At 41.6% G+C, this 15,506-nt stretch overlaps 1 protein-coding gene across 2 annotated transcripts; it reads right to left on the bottom strand.

The window, feature by feature from the left end:
* Positions 1-5,435: 5,435 nt before the first annotated feature.
* LOC103607754 (zinc finger protein 256-like) lies at positions 5,436-13,465 on the bottom strand. Of its 2 annotated transcripts, none has more exons than XM_008592219.1 (3): positions 13,403-13,465; positions 9,687-9,813; positions 5,436-7,180 (listed from the first exon to the last, which is right to left on the bottom strand). In XM_008592219.1, the coding sequence occupies exons 2-3, from the start codon at positions 9,718-9,720 to the stop codon at positions 5,811-5,813; spliced, it is 1,404 nt and encodes a 467-aa protein (XP_008590441.1). In that variant the 5' UTR covers positions 9,721-9,813; positions 13,403-13,465; the 3' UTR covers positions 5,436-5,810. The 2 variants fall into 2 exon arrangements, with proteins under 2 accessions (XP_008590441.1, XP_008590440.1); XM_008592218.1 differs by having other exon boundaries at positions 13,296-13,439.
* Positions 13,466-15,506: the final 2,041 nt, after the last annotated feature.

The following is a 15,506-nucleotide window of genomic DNA, read 5'->3' as shown; positions in this document are numbered from 1 at the left end:
ACTTTAAACATAAAGACACATTAATTAAAAGTAAAGGGAAAAGGAAGTATACCATGCTAACACTAAGCAATAGAAAGCAGGAGTAACTATATTAGGTTTAGGTGGAGCAGACTTCAGGGCAAGGAAAGTAACCAGAGATAAGTATTTTACGTAATAATAAAGTGGTCAGTTCTCTAAGAAGACATAATAGTCCTTAATATGTGTCTGCTGTCCAGCAAAAAAAATGTGAAAAGAAGCAAAAAACTGATAGAACTGCAAGAAGTAGGTATTCATGATTCTCCCTGGAAATTTTAACACCTCTCTATAAGAAACGGACAGCTCCAGCAGGCATAAAATCAGTAAGGACATAGGTGAACTCAACAATAACATCATATCAACTGGATATAGTTGACATCTATAGACTACTTTTATTTAGCAGTAGCAGAATACAGACCCTTCTTAAATTCACATGGAACATTCACCAAGATGGATCATAATCTGGGCCATAAATCACACCCTAATGAAATTCACAGAACAGAAAGCATACAATGTCTGCTCTCATACCACAATGAAATTAAACTAGAAGTCAGTAACAGAAAGATGCTTGAAAAATCCCTATGTACTCAGAGATTAAACAAAACACTTCTAAATAACCCATGGGTCAAAGAAGAAATCTCAAGAAAAATTTCAAAATATTTTGAATTTAATAAAAATAATAACACAACTTATAAAAATTTGTGAGATGCAGCAAAAGCATGCATTAAAGGGAAATTTATAGCATTCTATGCATATATAAGAGAAGGAGAAAGTTCTAAAATCAATAATCTAAGCTCCCACCTTAATAAGTAAGAAAAAAGAGCAAACAAAATACAATGAAAGAAGAAAATAAATAATAAAAATTAGAGCACAAATCAGTGAAGTTGAAAATGAGAAATTGATAGAGAAAATTAATATAGCTAAAATCCTGTTCTTTAAGAAGATCAATAAAATCAATAAGCCAGCCTATATAAGAAAAAAAGAGGACACAAATTATTAATATGTTGAAATGCAAGAGGGGACAACACTATAGATCCTATGGACATTTAAAAGATAATAAAAGAATACTACAGACTACTCCATGCCCACAAATTTGATAACCTGGATGAAATGAACCAACTCCTTTAAAGACATCAGTCTGCCAAAACTCACACAAGAAGAAATAGATGATCTGAACAGACCTATACATATTAAAGAAGTTGAATCAATAACTAATTGCCTAAGAAAACAGAAAGCACCAGGGCCAGATGGGTTCACTGATAAATTCTATCAAGCATTTAAGGCAGAAATTGTATCAATTCCCCACAGACTTTTTCAGAAGACAAAAGAAAAGGGTATACTTCCTAGCTCATTCTGTAAGACCAGTTATTACCTTAATAGAAAATCAGACAAAGATATTAAGAAATGGAGTCCTACAATGCATAAAAAGAATTATACACCCTGACCAAGCAGGATTTACCCCAGCTATGTAAGGGAAGTTCAACATTTGAAAATTAATTAATGTAATCCATCACATCAACATGCTAAAGAAGGAAAATCATGCGTGATAAAAACTCTCATAAAAGCAGGAATAGAGAGGAACTTCCTCAACTTGACAAAGATTATCTACAAAAAACTTACAGCTAATACCTACCTAATGGTGAGTAACCAGAAGCTTTTCCACTAACATCAGGAACAAGGCAAGAATGTCTCCACTCACCACTGCTTCTTAATATAGTAACGGAAGCCCTGGCTATTACAATAACACCAGAAAGGGAAATAAAAAAATATACATATTGGAAAGAAAAAAATAAAAATGCCTTTGTCATAGATGACATGATCATCTATGTAGAAAATCCAAAAGACCTCCTGTAACTAATAAGCAGTTATAGCAAGGTTGCAAGATACAAAGCTAATATACAAGTCAATCACTTTCCTATATACCAGCAATATAGGAAATGAGAAACATAATTCCATTTACATTAGCATTCCAAAAACTGAAGTAATTAGTTAGGTATTTTGTTAGCTGTAAATTTTTTTTTTTTTTTTTGGTAGATAATCTTTATCAAGTTGAGGAAGTTCCCCTCTATTCTTACTTACATTAAATTTTGAGCAAAGAAACAAAATTGCTATTAATAAACCAAAAACTTAAATATGAGGACAGAAATTATGGTACATGGACTAATATATCCTAATAGCATTGGTCATTTTTTATTTCATGATCTAAATCAGATTGGTTTAAGAAGGGTCTGAAGAGAATAAACTCAGCAGTTAAGCAGAAAATTAGTAAAAAAAAATTTCTTAGTTCATTTGAAGATGAACCCAAGTACAGGTGACCTTTGAACAGCATGGATTTGAACTGTGTGGGTCTACTTATACAAGGATTTTTTTTCTTAATTAAATCCTGATTGTGCTCCCAAAGAACTGTTATGATCAGGTGAAATTTAAGAACTTTTATTTGTTCTTGAGAAACTGCAATTTGTACAGGGCAAATATTTAATAACAAGAGCAATTTCAGGATTTGAAGGCTTTACCTTACTATAATTGCTTACTAGTTACAGGAGGTTCTTACTGTTGATTCTTTCAGACTTTCCATGTGAATGATTATGTCATCTGCAAACAAAAGCAGTTTTTTTTTCTTTCAAAAAGGTATATTTTTTATTTCCCTTTTTGTGTTATTACAATAGCTAAGACTTTCATTACTATGTTAAGGAGCAGTGTTGAGAGGGGATGTTCTTGCCTTGTTTCTAATAGTAGGCTGCTAGTAGGCTATCAGTAATTAAACAGTTAAGTTTTGGGGGAGTTAGCATTGCTAACCCCTACATTGTTCAATGGTCAACTGTATTTCTGGAAGAGTCCACCAACTGATAAGTGTGCTCTCAATCTTGGTTATAGAGTAAATGATTTACAAGAGAAAATATGCTGTAACCTCATGCATGTATGAATTGGTCAAAAATTCTCAGTAAATAATTTAGCATCACTATAAAATTAAACAAAAAATAGGAATTTACTAGTATAATAAAAATACTAAAAAAATAAAGGGACAGAGCACAATAGGAAATTGAGAGTAGGAAAAATGTAAACATTTTATATAAAACTTTTGAAATAAATTTGTCATAAACAAGTAAACCAATTAAATTGGTATGAGAATTAACAAAAGCTTCATTAATTGGAAAGACTAGAGCCTTCAAATCCTGATATTACTCTCATTATTAAATATTTTGCCCCTTACAAATTGCAGTTTCCTGACAACAAATAAAGGTTCTTAAATTTCCCAATTATGGCAGTTCCGTGGGAGCACAATCAGGGTTTAAGAATATTCTGTACTCCATGAATGGAATAGGACGATATCTATCAAAGTGTGTGGGGTCATAATATGGTTTGTCAGAATAAGCCATCTTCTGACTTCTAGATGATACAATAAAAAAGTAAATACCTATATTGATTCAGAATTATCTGAGATAATTCCAAAGAGAAGGGAGCAAAATATTAATGAAACTTAAGATACTATGAATGTATAAGACATTTTATTTAGGTTAACTTTTAGGGCTTAAAATTTTCTTTTTATTTCGTGGCTGCCTGGTACAGGGATCTTAAGGATTTAAATTCTTTACATCCATGATTATTTTGCTAGTTACAACACAGACTCTTTCACTGACATGTTTCTAAAGTATGTCTTTCCTTTGTCTAAATGAGACAGGAAGTTTTAATTCTTGCATTCATCAGAGACATGTTAGTAAAATACTCCTAAGGATTTCATTTGAAAATCATGATTACAAGTAACCAAGCAAAGGTATACAATTGCTTCAGAGATGCTCAATGTCCACTCAAAAGCTGTATTCTTCCCTCATATGGAATAAAGCATTTAGAATGGACATTGCAAATTTCAGTGTATTTAGTCAGCTATTTGAGGAGTAATCCAGACAAGCTGTAAGAGAAAACATGGAGGAGAGGTTCTACACAGCCCTGAAGCAAGTAGATGAGGTAGCAACATGCTTCTGGGTCCTGTAGCATATTTCCCTTTTGTCTTTGTCAGTATTTGTGTTTCAACCCCAGAAAGCAGAATTGCTTTACCATATAACATTTCTTAATGAATTTTCTGAGTGTATTCCTTTTAATAATGTGTGCTTATCTAGAGTAATAGTTACTTAGCAAATTCACATTTGCTGCCAGAACAGTGGCTGCAGTGATGGAATTCACGTAGGTGTAGAAAGTGATTATCTGAACCCTGAGGTAAAGATTTGGATTCCATGATCTCACCTCCAGGTGACAATTAGAGGACATGGTTCCAATAGATGAGAGAATTTAGTTGAACCAGAGGTAGACTGGTACCCCCCTCCCACAACCAGGCCAACTGTGCCAGTGCCTTGGGGCCCACCTGGGGACCCAAGGTTTGGAGCCAGGGACTGGACCCTCCTCCCACAACCAGGCACACCATGCCAGCACCTTGGGGCCTGCCCAGGGACCCGAGGCATGGAGTAGGGACTGAACCCCCCCTCCCACAACCAGGCACAACACCGCAATCAACATGCAGATGGCCCACCAGCCACTGGAGTGCATTGACACAAGGAGAGTCACCAGCAGAGATAAAGAAAAGAAGAGGATGTCTCTCTCCACAAAGCCCATTTCGGAGTGACAGAAGCGTCTGCTCTATGATAATATTGGGGGACCTGAACACACCTCTCAGCATTGGATTGATCATCTAGGCAACAAATCAGCAGAGTAAACATTATTCGCCCAGAAGGAGTGAAGAAATCTAGGGTAATTAGAGGGGGGAGGGAGAGGGGGATGGGGAGAGATTAGACAAGGGGCATAAAGAATAATTATGATTTGTAACAATATATATATGCTCAATGTTGAACCCCCAAAATATGTATAATCAATTTTGATTCAATAAAAATTAATTTAGGGGGCCGGCCCGGTGGCGCACTGGATAGTGCGCCGCTTGGGAAGCGCGGCGGTGCTCCCACCCGAGGGTTCGGATCCCACATACAGACCGGTTCCCGCTCACTGGCTGAGCGAGGCGCGGGAGCAACGCCAAGGGTTGCGATCCCGTTGCCGGTCCCCGGTCCGGTACGGGGGCAACACTGAGGGTTGCGATCCGTTGCCGGACACGGAAAAAGACAAAAAGACAAAAAAAAAAAAAAAAAAAAAAAAAAAAAAAAAAAAAAAAAAATTAATTTAAAAAAAAAACAAAGGTAGGCTGGAAATTCGGCTAACATAAAATTTGTATATGTGGTCACCTTGGGATACTTATTCTTCCACAGACAATGGATGACCAGCACATAGCTCCACTCACTGGGAAAATGTTCCTTCTGCCCTATCTTTCTGGGGCACATTTGAATTTAGCTGCAATGTAGCCTCTGTCCATTTTTACTCACTCATTAAACCAAAATAACTATATTAGCTAACTTGAGCTGCCATAATAAAATATCATACAATTGGTGGCTTAAACAAGAAAATTTATTTTATTACAGTCCTGATGGTGGGATTCCAAGGTCAGGAAATAAGCATGGTCAGAATCTGGTGAGGGCACTCTTCTTGACTTGCAGACAGTCATCTTCTTGCTGTACGGTTGCACGGCCTTTCCTCTGTGCATGTACACAGAGACAGCCCTCTGGTGTCTCTTCCTCTTCTTTTAAGGACACTGGTCATATTCAACTAGGGCCCCATCCTTATGACTCCCTTCAACCTCACTTACCTCCTTAAAGGCCCTATCCACAAGTACAGCCATACTGGGGGTTAATAATTGAACATAATATTTGCAAGGACACCGTTTAGTCCATAACAACCCTACCTGTGTTACCTAAAAATTTTTATCCCTTGTGAATACTCTGGTGTTTTACAAGATCAGAGTTGAAGTTAAAGGACTTCCCACATTTAGCACACTCATAAGGCCTTTCCCCACTGTGAACTCTCTGGTGATAATTGAGGTTAGCACGCTGGCTAAAGGATTTCCCACATTCACTGCACTCATAAGGCCTCTCCCCTGTGTGACTTCTCCAGTGTCTAATGAGGTGACAGCTCCTGCGAAACGATTTCCCACATTCACTGCACTCATAAGGCCTTTCTCCAGTGTGAACTCTCTGATGCTTAAGGAGTGCAGAGCTTTGGATAAAGGATTTCCCACACTCACTGCACTCATAAGGCCTTGTTCCAGTGTGAACTCTCTGGTGTGTAATGAGGCTAGAGCTATAGGTAAAGGATTTCCCACACTCACTGCACTCATAAGGTCTTGTTCCAGTGTGAATTCTCTGGTGTGTAATGAGGCTAAAGCTACAGCTAAAGAATTTCCCACACTCACTGCACTCATATGGCCTTTCACCAGTGTGAACTCTCTGGTGTGTAATAAGGCCAGAAGTACGGCTAAAGGATTTTCCACACTCGTTGCACTCATAAGGTCTTTCACCAGTGTGAACTCTCTGATGTATAATGAGGTTATACTTCCTGCTAAATAATTTACCACATTCATCACACTGATGAGGTTTTACTTGAATGTGGTCTTCTTGGTGTGTAATGAGGCTAGAGCTTTGCCTATAGGATCTCCCACATTCCCCACATTCGTAAGGCTTTTCTGAAGTATGAACTCTTGAATGATCACTGAGGCTATAGCTTGTCCTAAAGGATATCCCACATGCATTGCACTCATAACATCTTTCCCTACTGAGGACTCTCTGGTGCTGAACAAGTTCATGTTTGTAGCTGAAAGCTTTCACGCATTCTCTCCAGTTGTAATGACTTTTTACACTTTCAGAAGCCACTGCACTCTCATTGTGAGGAGCCTGTTGCTGGAGACATCCTGAGCTGACCAGGAAGTCCTTACCAACCTCCCTGCAGGTAAAGAGCTTCCCAGATACATGGAATTGGCTGCTGTTAAGAAATGAGTCTTTTCCCATGTTGCTTCTGAAGGGTTTCTCTCCAATGTGCTGCTTCTGGTGCTGATGAAGGTATGTAGTGAATTGTAACCATTTCTCACATGCCCCATCTATGTATGGTTTCTGACCATAATGTGATCCCTGGTGCTCAACCAAGTGCAAAATATCTTTCAAGACTGGACCACATATCTCACAGGGGTTGGCCTTCTGGGGAGAAGGATGGGCCTTGGGAGTCCTGACTTGTGACAATCCTTGTGCAGAAACACTCTGCTGAGAAGTTGTCTCATCATGCTCTGCTCCCCACCAACATCCTGAAAGGAAAGAAAAACTGGTGATGTACACATTGGCTTTTGGGGGAGGGAGCAGCCTGTTGACCAACGTGCATCTGACAAACCCAGGAATTGAGTCCATGGGATTGTTTCCAGAGCCAGGGAGTTGTGATCGGGTTGAGGATGGGGCCATGTAACAGAACTGGGCATCTAAAGATCACAGAATGGAGGAGCCTCAACCATGGGATGTGACACAGGAGAAGAGTCAGGGATTGCAACTCATTCCTCTAAAAAAATGCATATTATGAAAAAACTAAGCACAGACTTCAAAATTTTTTTGCATCAAAATACTAACTTGTTAAATCCTACGAACTTGTTATAACATGTCTGAACAGAATCTAGTTTGAGGCACTAAGAAGAATAAGACATGAGTTTGAAAAAAGCCCCTATCAGAACAACATGAATTCTTCTAAAATTGAAGAAAGAATGAACATCAAATTGATGGTGGGACCTGGGTGGGTGAATGGTGAAATCGCTGATAAAAAGCTTATGGGGACAATGCACCAAAGAAATGAGCAGTTTACAAATGGATAACGCATTTTAAGAAGGGACAGGATGATGTTAAAGATAAAGCCTGCAGTGGCAGACCATCCACATCAATTTGTGAGGAAAAAATTAATCTTGTTCATGCCCTGGTTGAAGAGGACCAATGATTAACAGCAGAAACAATAGCCAACATTACAGACCACTCATTTGGATCAGTTTACACAATTCTGGCTGAAAAATTATAGTTGAGCAAACTTTCTGCTCAATGAGTGCCAAACTGTTGTGCCCAGATGAGCTCCAAGAGCAGAGATTTCAATGGAAATTTTAAACAAGCGGGACCAAGATCCTGAAGCATTTCTTCAAATAATTGCAACAGGAGATGAAATACGGCATTACCAGTATGATCCTGAAGACAAGACAATCAAAGCAATGGTGACCAAGAGGTGTAAGTGTTCTACTCAAAGCAAGAGTGCACCGGTCAAGAACAAAGGTCATGCAAGTTTTTTGGGATCTCAAGGCACTTTGCTTACTGACTTTCTGGAGGGCCAAGGAACGAAACATCTGCTTATTATGAGAGTATTTGAAGAAAGGTAGCCAAAGATTTAGCAGAAAACACCTGGTAAAGCTTCACCAGAGAGTCCTTCTCCACCATGACAATACTTGTACTCATTCCTCTCATCAAACAAGGGCAATTTTGTGAGAGTTTTGATTGGAAATCAGTAGGAATCCACTTTATAGTCCTGATTTGACTCCTTCTGACTTCTTTTTGTCTCCTAATCCTAATAAATCTTTAAAGGGCATCCATTTTTTTTTTTTCCAGCTACTAATGTAAAAAAGATTGCATTGACATGGTTAAATTCTCAAGACCCTCAGTTCCTTCGGGATGTACTAAATGACTCATATCATTGCTTACAAAAACTATCTTAAACTTGATGAAGTTTATGTTGAGAAATAAAGTTTTTTTTTCTTGGTGACTGGCAGGTACAGATACTTTTTATTTTTATCTCTTAATTCCATTTTTCCACAAGCTTTTTGAAGTCTTCTTGTACAGGCCCCAGAAAATGTGACAACAAAAGAGCAGCTTGCCTTCAAGGACTGTTTAAGAATATTTGCACACTTCATGCATGACACAATATGTGGAGGGCAACATTAGGGGGCACTGTTGATGACAGCACAGTGAGAAAAATTGGTGAGACCAAACATGTGTGAATTAGCCCTGAGCTGGATGGAAGGGTACAAGTGACAAGCAATAGAGCTGACAATTTGGCAAAGTGTCAAGAACAGGAACGAAATGCAGTAATGAACTTTGGCCACAGCTGTCACTACAGCAAAATATTAGTCAAAAAGAATAGGTTTCTGGTATGATTTGAACATAGCCCTGATATAATGTGCTCCTGCACGGCCAGGATCCCTCTGAGACTATTTGCTGTGGCTGGAATCATAGCCATCCTGTGAACTATGGAGGGTTGTCTGCCCCAACCCCTAATGTGAGTATCTACATGACATCTGGGATATACAAGCATCCATGACCAGCCCAGAATGACTCAGCACATGATAGTCCACAGGAAAGAAAACTATCACAGAAAGAACTTCAGAAAAGGGTTTTGTAGGAGCAGCCCATGGTCCATATAAGTGGTGACAAAGTCAGTGACAGCAATTTCTGGCACAGACAGGTGTAAGGAAATGTCAACTAGAAGAAGAAGGTAGAACCTGGGGCACACAGGGACCTTGGATCTGGAAAAAGTTACCTGGCTGGGGACAGACAAGGAAGATGAGACCCATGAGACTGACTACAAGACACCCAATGCTGAATCCTTCCCTGTGATGTTGGCTGCTCAAGGAAAAAAGAGGGCAATTTACAACTCCAGCCCTACCAACCAAACCAAACACCCAGGGAAGTAAGGAAAGAAGTTGTGCCCATGGTTTCAATGTAGGAAGAACATGCCTGCCACTGGGGAAAGGGAAAAAGCTCAGGGCACAGGGGTAGGTGTGAAGATCTTACCCAGGGAGGTAATAAGTGCCAAGTTCTCCAGCATCACATCATGGTACAGGCGTTTCTGAGCCTCATCAAGGAGACCCCATTCCTTCCAGGAGAAGTGCACAGCCACATCTTCAAAGGTCACAGTGCCCTGCCAGGATGGGGACAGATGAAACCACTGACATTTCCTCTCTCAAGAACCTATAATCTATTACCCCCATACTTCTATCCCATGCCATAGTACTCCCAAATTTCCCAGTCCAGAGAAGAAACCAGGTGCTGTTGTCTCCTCATGGGCCCACTGATAGCTGGTTGCAGCTGTCAGTAACAAGAGGTAGGTGGACAAATATATGTCTGAGCTGTGGGCTTGGCATAGAGGGATCCACCTGCTCATGCCAGGATATTCCTCGAGTATGACCAAGGTCATTTGAGTCTCAATACCACTGCTCTGGAGCCATCAGGCATATTCCGAGTACACATCATTTTTTAGACTGCATACCCCTCACATGTCCAGATCCCACAGCCACAAGACCATGGCCACTACCACCTCATGGTGCAACACCACAGGCATCTCCCTGACCTCTCTACATGCTATTTGGGTGACACAGTGGATGGCCTACAATTATGGTGACAGCCAAACACATGACACCTGACACTGGACAGATGAAATCAACAGCAATTTATCAATCACATATACTCATAGCCTGGGAGAGGATACCACACTCCACACAGTACTACACAGAGATACTACTCCAGAAAAGAATGAAGAACCAGGGGCTGTGGGATAGAAGCATTGCAGTATCAAGAAGGAAAAGTGCCCCCTTGTTCCTGCAGTAGGATAGGTTTGGCTTGTTTAAATAACTCTGAAGACTGGTAGGGAACTAAAAGCTGCTACAAAGTGCTATGCAGAAGCTGCTCTGGTTCCTTCATATGAAGAATTTATCTGGCTAAGGCAGCTCACTCACAGAAGCAGAGTTGGGAGAGGAATATGCATTCGGGACATTTGAGGCTGTACTACTGTTTTCACCAGATGTCATGACAGCATAACATACTAGGCCTTAATTTTTGGCCTTACACTACAACTTGGCAGACAGCATCTGGAGTATGCCTGTTAAATTCAAACAGGACCCATTATCATGTTTTCCCATGGCTTCCAGTAGTGGTAGCAGCTTCAAAACCTGGATGAAGGCCCCCCATCAGGCTCCATTCCCTGCCTCAGACTTAGCCATACAGAAGCACACAGAACCACGTGTGGACCACAGATGCCCATGGCCGTATTCCACTTCTGTGCTGCATTTACCATCCCCTCAGCAGTTACCACCTTCCTCTTTCTACCTAACCCTTATTTTAAGTCCAGCCCCACACCTAGTAACTATCACAGATGACCATATTTGACCACGACATTATCCTCCAGCCTAAATGAAACACCCCGGGTCACATCAACGTTGTCACAAAATCCTGGTGAATCCACAGAGTGGTGAATAAGCACCAGCTCCAGGCTGAGTGTCATCTTACTTCAATTACTCCTGTATCATTGCACCCATCTCATGTCTATTCTTCACTTGGGATTCCTAGCCACCTGCCACACTATCCTGTCTTTTCCAAGCCCTCCCTTCATAGCCACTTACCTCTGTGTTTGTGACAGCCAATACTATTACCCAGGTACCCAACCAAGAAAACCTGTCTATAGGCCTTGCTCTCCTTTTCTTGGCCAGCTAATAGCTTTACAACTACAGCCTGGAGGTTGTCCCTCCTATATGTGACCCACAGCACACCCACCTTGGTCCACACAATAGCCATATTTTAGATGTCTGCATCCTTCACCACTCCCTAGACTTCCAGACCTGTTTTCATCTGCCCTCTTAACACTTTCACTTAGTAGACTCTGAAAGATCTCAGATTCTTAACACTGCCAAACAAACCTCCTGATATCCCTAGTGAATATTACAACTACTACCAACTTATTCATCTCACGTGACAGAGCTTCTATCACTATAGCTGCTAATACAGAAAACCCTGGGGTCTTCTCTGGATACTCTGTTTCATTCCCTCACCATCCACATTAGGTAATCTAGTTGCCCCCTTTAAAAGCACACATACAGAATCCAACCATATCTCCTAGCCACGACTCTGGCCATTAACCCTTGCCTGGACTACAGCAGTAGCCTCCACCCTGATCTTCCTTCCTCCTCCCTTGCTTTTGTCTGTTTTCTGTTGCTTATAAAAGAATACCTGTAATTGGGTAATTTATAAATAAAAGAAACTTATTTCTTACAGTTTTGGAGGCTGGGAAGTCCAAACTCCCTGCAGAGTCCCTAGGAGGTGCAGGGTATCACGTGGCAAGTGAAGCTGAGCAAGTGTGTTACCGTGCTCATGTGCTCTCTTTATATAGCCACCTGTGCCACTCCCATGATAACCCACTCATCTATTTACCTGTTAACCCATGAATGGATTAATATATTCATGAGAGCATGGCTCTTACAATCCAATCACCTCCCAGAGGCCCCGTGTCTCAACACTGCCACAATGGGGATTAAGTTTCAACATGAGCTTTGGTGGGACAAACATTCAGACCACAGCATGCTTCAACCCCACAGTCTGTTCTCTACTGTGCAGACAGATGGAGTCTATTAAGACCTTGGAAAATCACCTCCCTGCTCTGATTCAAACTTCCTCCTATTACCTCCAAAATAGATATCCACCTTCTCTGGCTGTCACTGAAGTTCTGACTCCTAACTCCCTGTCTTTGTTTCTACTATAAAGCAAGAAGACTTGTAATTTCCTAAATACTCCCAACAAGTATTACTTCTAAGGTTTTGCCTATCTTGTGTTTCTCGGATAACCTTTCACGCTGTTTAGATTACATGCCAGTAACACTTCTATACTAAGTAACACCTGTATATAATGGCTAACATGGACTTAGGACCCTGGCCTAGGAGTTTCTCCAGGGTTCCCAGAACCAAGGACTGGGGGAAAAACATGCGGGTTAGAGTCAAGGCCACTGTGGGACTGGGACACCCTCCACTTCCTTGCATGGGTTGCATATCCCTTCTACAGTCATAGAACGCGGAAAGGGCCAGAACTTAGAGGCATGAGTACATATCGGTGTTTGGAAGGGCTCAGTCTCCCTATATCCCTGCCTAGCACTGGAGCTAGGTGTCATCAGGCTGGCTTTTTTACCTGCGTGCCTCAGTGCTCAGCGTCCTGTCTTATCAGCTGTCCTTCTGCCTGTCACACTCTCTCACACCCCATCACACAGGCTGTCAGAAACAGGCACCCCACCCACGAGCGCCTCGCTGTCCCGGACAAAGAGGCCTAGATTGCAGGGACGTGAGCAGGCGCCCCTCACTCTGGGCTTTAGAAGCACTGGAGCTAGGTGTCATCAGGCTGGCTTTTTTACCTGCGTGCCTCAGTGCTCAGCGTCGTGTCTTATCAGCTGTCCTTCTGCCTGTCACACTCTCTCACACCCCATCACATCGGCTGTCAGAAACAGGCACCCCCACCCACGAGCGCCTCGCTGTTCCGGACAAAGAGGCCTAGATTGCAGGGACGTGAGCAGGCGCCCCTCACTCTGGGCTTTAGGATTTGGGTGCGAGTGAGGCAGGGTGAGGGCTCGGTGGACGCAGCATTTACCTGAGCCTCGTCCGTCAGCGTGGCTGTCGCCATCGGACGCTGCCGGCAGAGAGGGGCCAGGAACGGCAGGAAACTGAGGCAGGGAGCCCGTCACAGCAATCTCTTACCGGCCCTGGCGCGTGTCACCCCGGGTGGCGTCGCCGAGCCTCAGACCCGCCTCTGTACAGCAGGGACGACGGCTCCTCTGGACTCTTTTTAGTACAGTCACCTCATCCCAGACCCACTGCTACGGATCTTCTGACCCGGATGAACACACCTAAGATCAGCCAAAAGGTCCGCCACGAGTAAAAACGCCGGAAGTCCCGCCCCGACCTTATGTGCTAAACGGAAACGCCGCTTTTCTGAGCACTCATTGGTTCTACCGCGGCGTTTCTGACGCAGAGTTTTCTGGGTAATGTAGTTCCCACAGTTCCCAAGACCCTATTAGAGGCGCTTTCCACTGGAGCTTCTGGAGAAGAGCCCAAAGTTAACCTCAGAGGGCTCAGAAAAATGGAGCGTCGTTGTTCTAAGGCGGAGGAAGGTCTCGTTTCACCCTAGGGAATTCAGATTTCTAGGGAATACTTTCTGTAACTGATCACCCAAGTGTTTGGAAACATTATTTTAAGATTTCAGGAAAACCAGCAGGTTCTCAGATGCTAAAAGTAATATTTTGGATGCTCCCAAAGGATACAAATCCTAATGTACATATCGTTCTATAAAGTCATTCAGACACAAAATGACTCCACTGGAAACAAACTCATAAACATTATCGTGTTGGAATTCAAATGCACAGGGTCTGAAGCATTAGAGTCAATTTCGTCAGTCTCTGAACGTATGCTTAGGGAACAGACAAAACTACTCTAGATAGAGCCATGAAGAGGAAGATGGAGTAGAGCTGTTGTGCGTCCCTGAAGTGGGAGTACGAAGGTGAATTTCTGTCTGTGGTTCCCACAGAAAACAATTCCCATGCCATGGAGTTTGGATGCGTTGTCCCCTCCGAATCTCATGTGGAAATTTGATGTCCAATGTGGCAGTGTTGGAAACTGATTGAGTCACGGGGGCGTATCCCTCATGAATGGACTAATGCTCTCCCTGGGGGAGGAGGGGTAGTGAGTGGGTTCTCGCAAGACCTGATTGTTTAAAGGACCCTGGCACCTCCTCTCTCTCTCTCTCTCTCTTGCTTCCCAACCCCATGTGATCTGCTGGTACCCGCCAACTGCCTGCGGTTTTTCCACCGAGTAGAAGCAGCCCGAGGCCCGTGCCAGATGCAGCTGTCCCAGAATTGTAAGCCAAATAAATCTCTGTTCTTTATAAATTACCCAGTCTCAGGTAGTTCTGTTATAGCAACGCAAAACGGACCAATACACATGCCTATATAGTCAATTATTGTGTCCAATTCATTGAGTAACACTTTTATTCACTTTGTATCCTTTACTTGATATCCTCACATTTAATTCCTTTTAGGAATTTGACATCAACATTGAAGAGAGAACAATGAAACAAATGCTATTTTGGTTGTCTGCAGTGTTCAAAACTGGAGCAAGTGTGCAAAAGATGCTCTCCACCTGATGATATGGGCAGTATCTTCAGTTTACGAGTTCATGTCATTGCTGGGAAGTGATTATCATTTATCTTGTGACTGCAGGGTGTGTTCTGCATAAACAATTAATATTGTATCAGAAAAACAGTTGTAAAATACAAATTACAGAAACCTATTAACAATGCCTATGTAGTGATTCAAAGGTAGTGCCAGAAATAACTATGGTGAAACATCAGTGGATGGTGAAAAAAGTTAAAACTTCAGAGTTTTAGCCATGATGTCTGAGAAGAGATAGTTTTAAGATCAATATATGACTACAATGTCCCGGTGATTTTGTCTCCAAAATGACATTCTTGAAAGCATTGAGCAATACCAGCATAGAGAAAAAAATTAAAAGAGAGATTTAGATTAGCCAGAATTGTAAAAACAAACACAGAAGCCAAGGTTTGCAGTACTGTATAGTGTTATCCTCATAGAATTGTGTCTGCAAATGTTTTTATGCACATGAATTGTGTCTATGTGTGTCGTATGTTCAAATATGCTTCTATACAAGTTGTTCATCTTAGTGAAAATAAAGTCATACTTTGTATACCGATTTGCACTATGCTTTTCTCACTTCACAACATGCATTGGGCAACCAAAAGCTACTTCCTAATTTTATACTTGATATCTTATTGTCTCTACATTTAGTA

Source organism: Galeopterus variegatus, unplaced genomic scaffold, assembly GCF_000696425.1.
Source record: "Galeopterus variegatus unplaced genomic scaffold, G_variegatus-3.0.2 Scaffold7691, whole genome shotgun sequence".
NCBI classification, from domain to species: domain Eukaryota; kingdom Metazoa; phylum Chordata; class Mammalia; order Dermoptera; family Cynocephalidae; genus Galeopterus; species Galeopterus variegatus.
The sequence above is the reverse complement of the archived record's forward strand: the minus strand, read 5'-3'. Positions and strand labels throughout refer to the sequence as shown.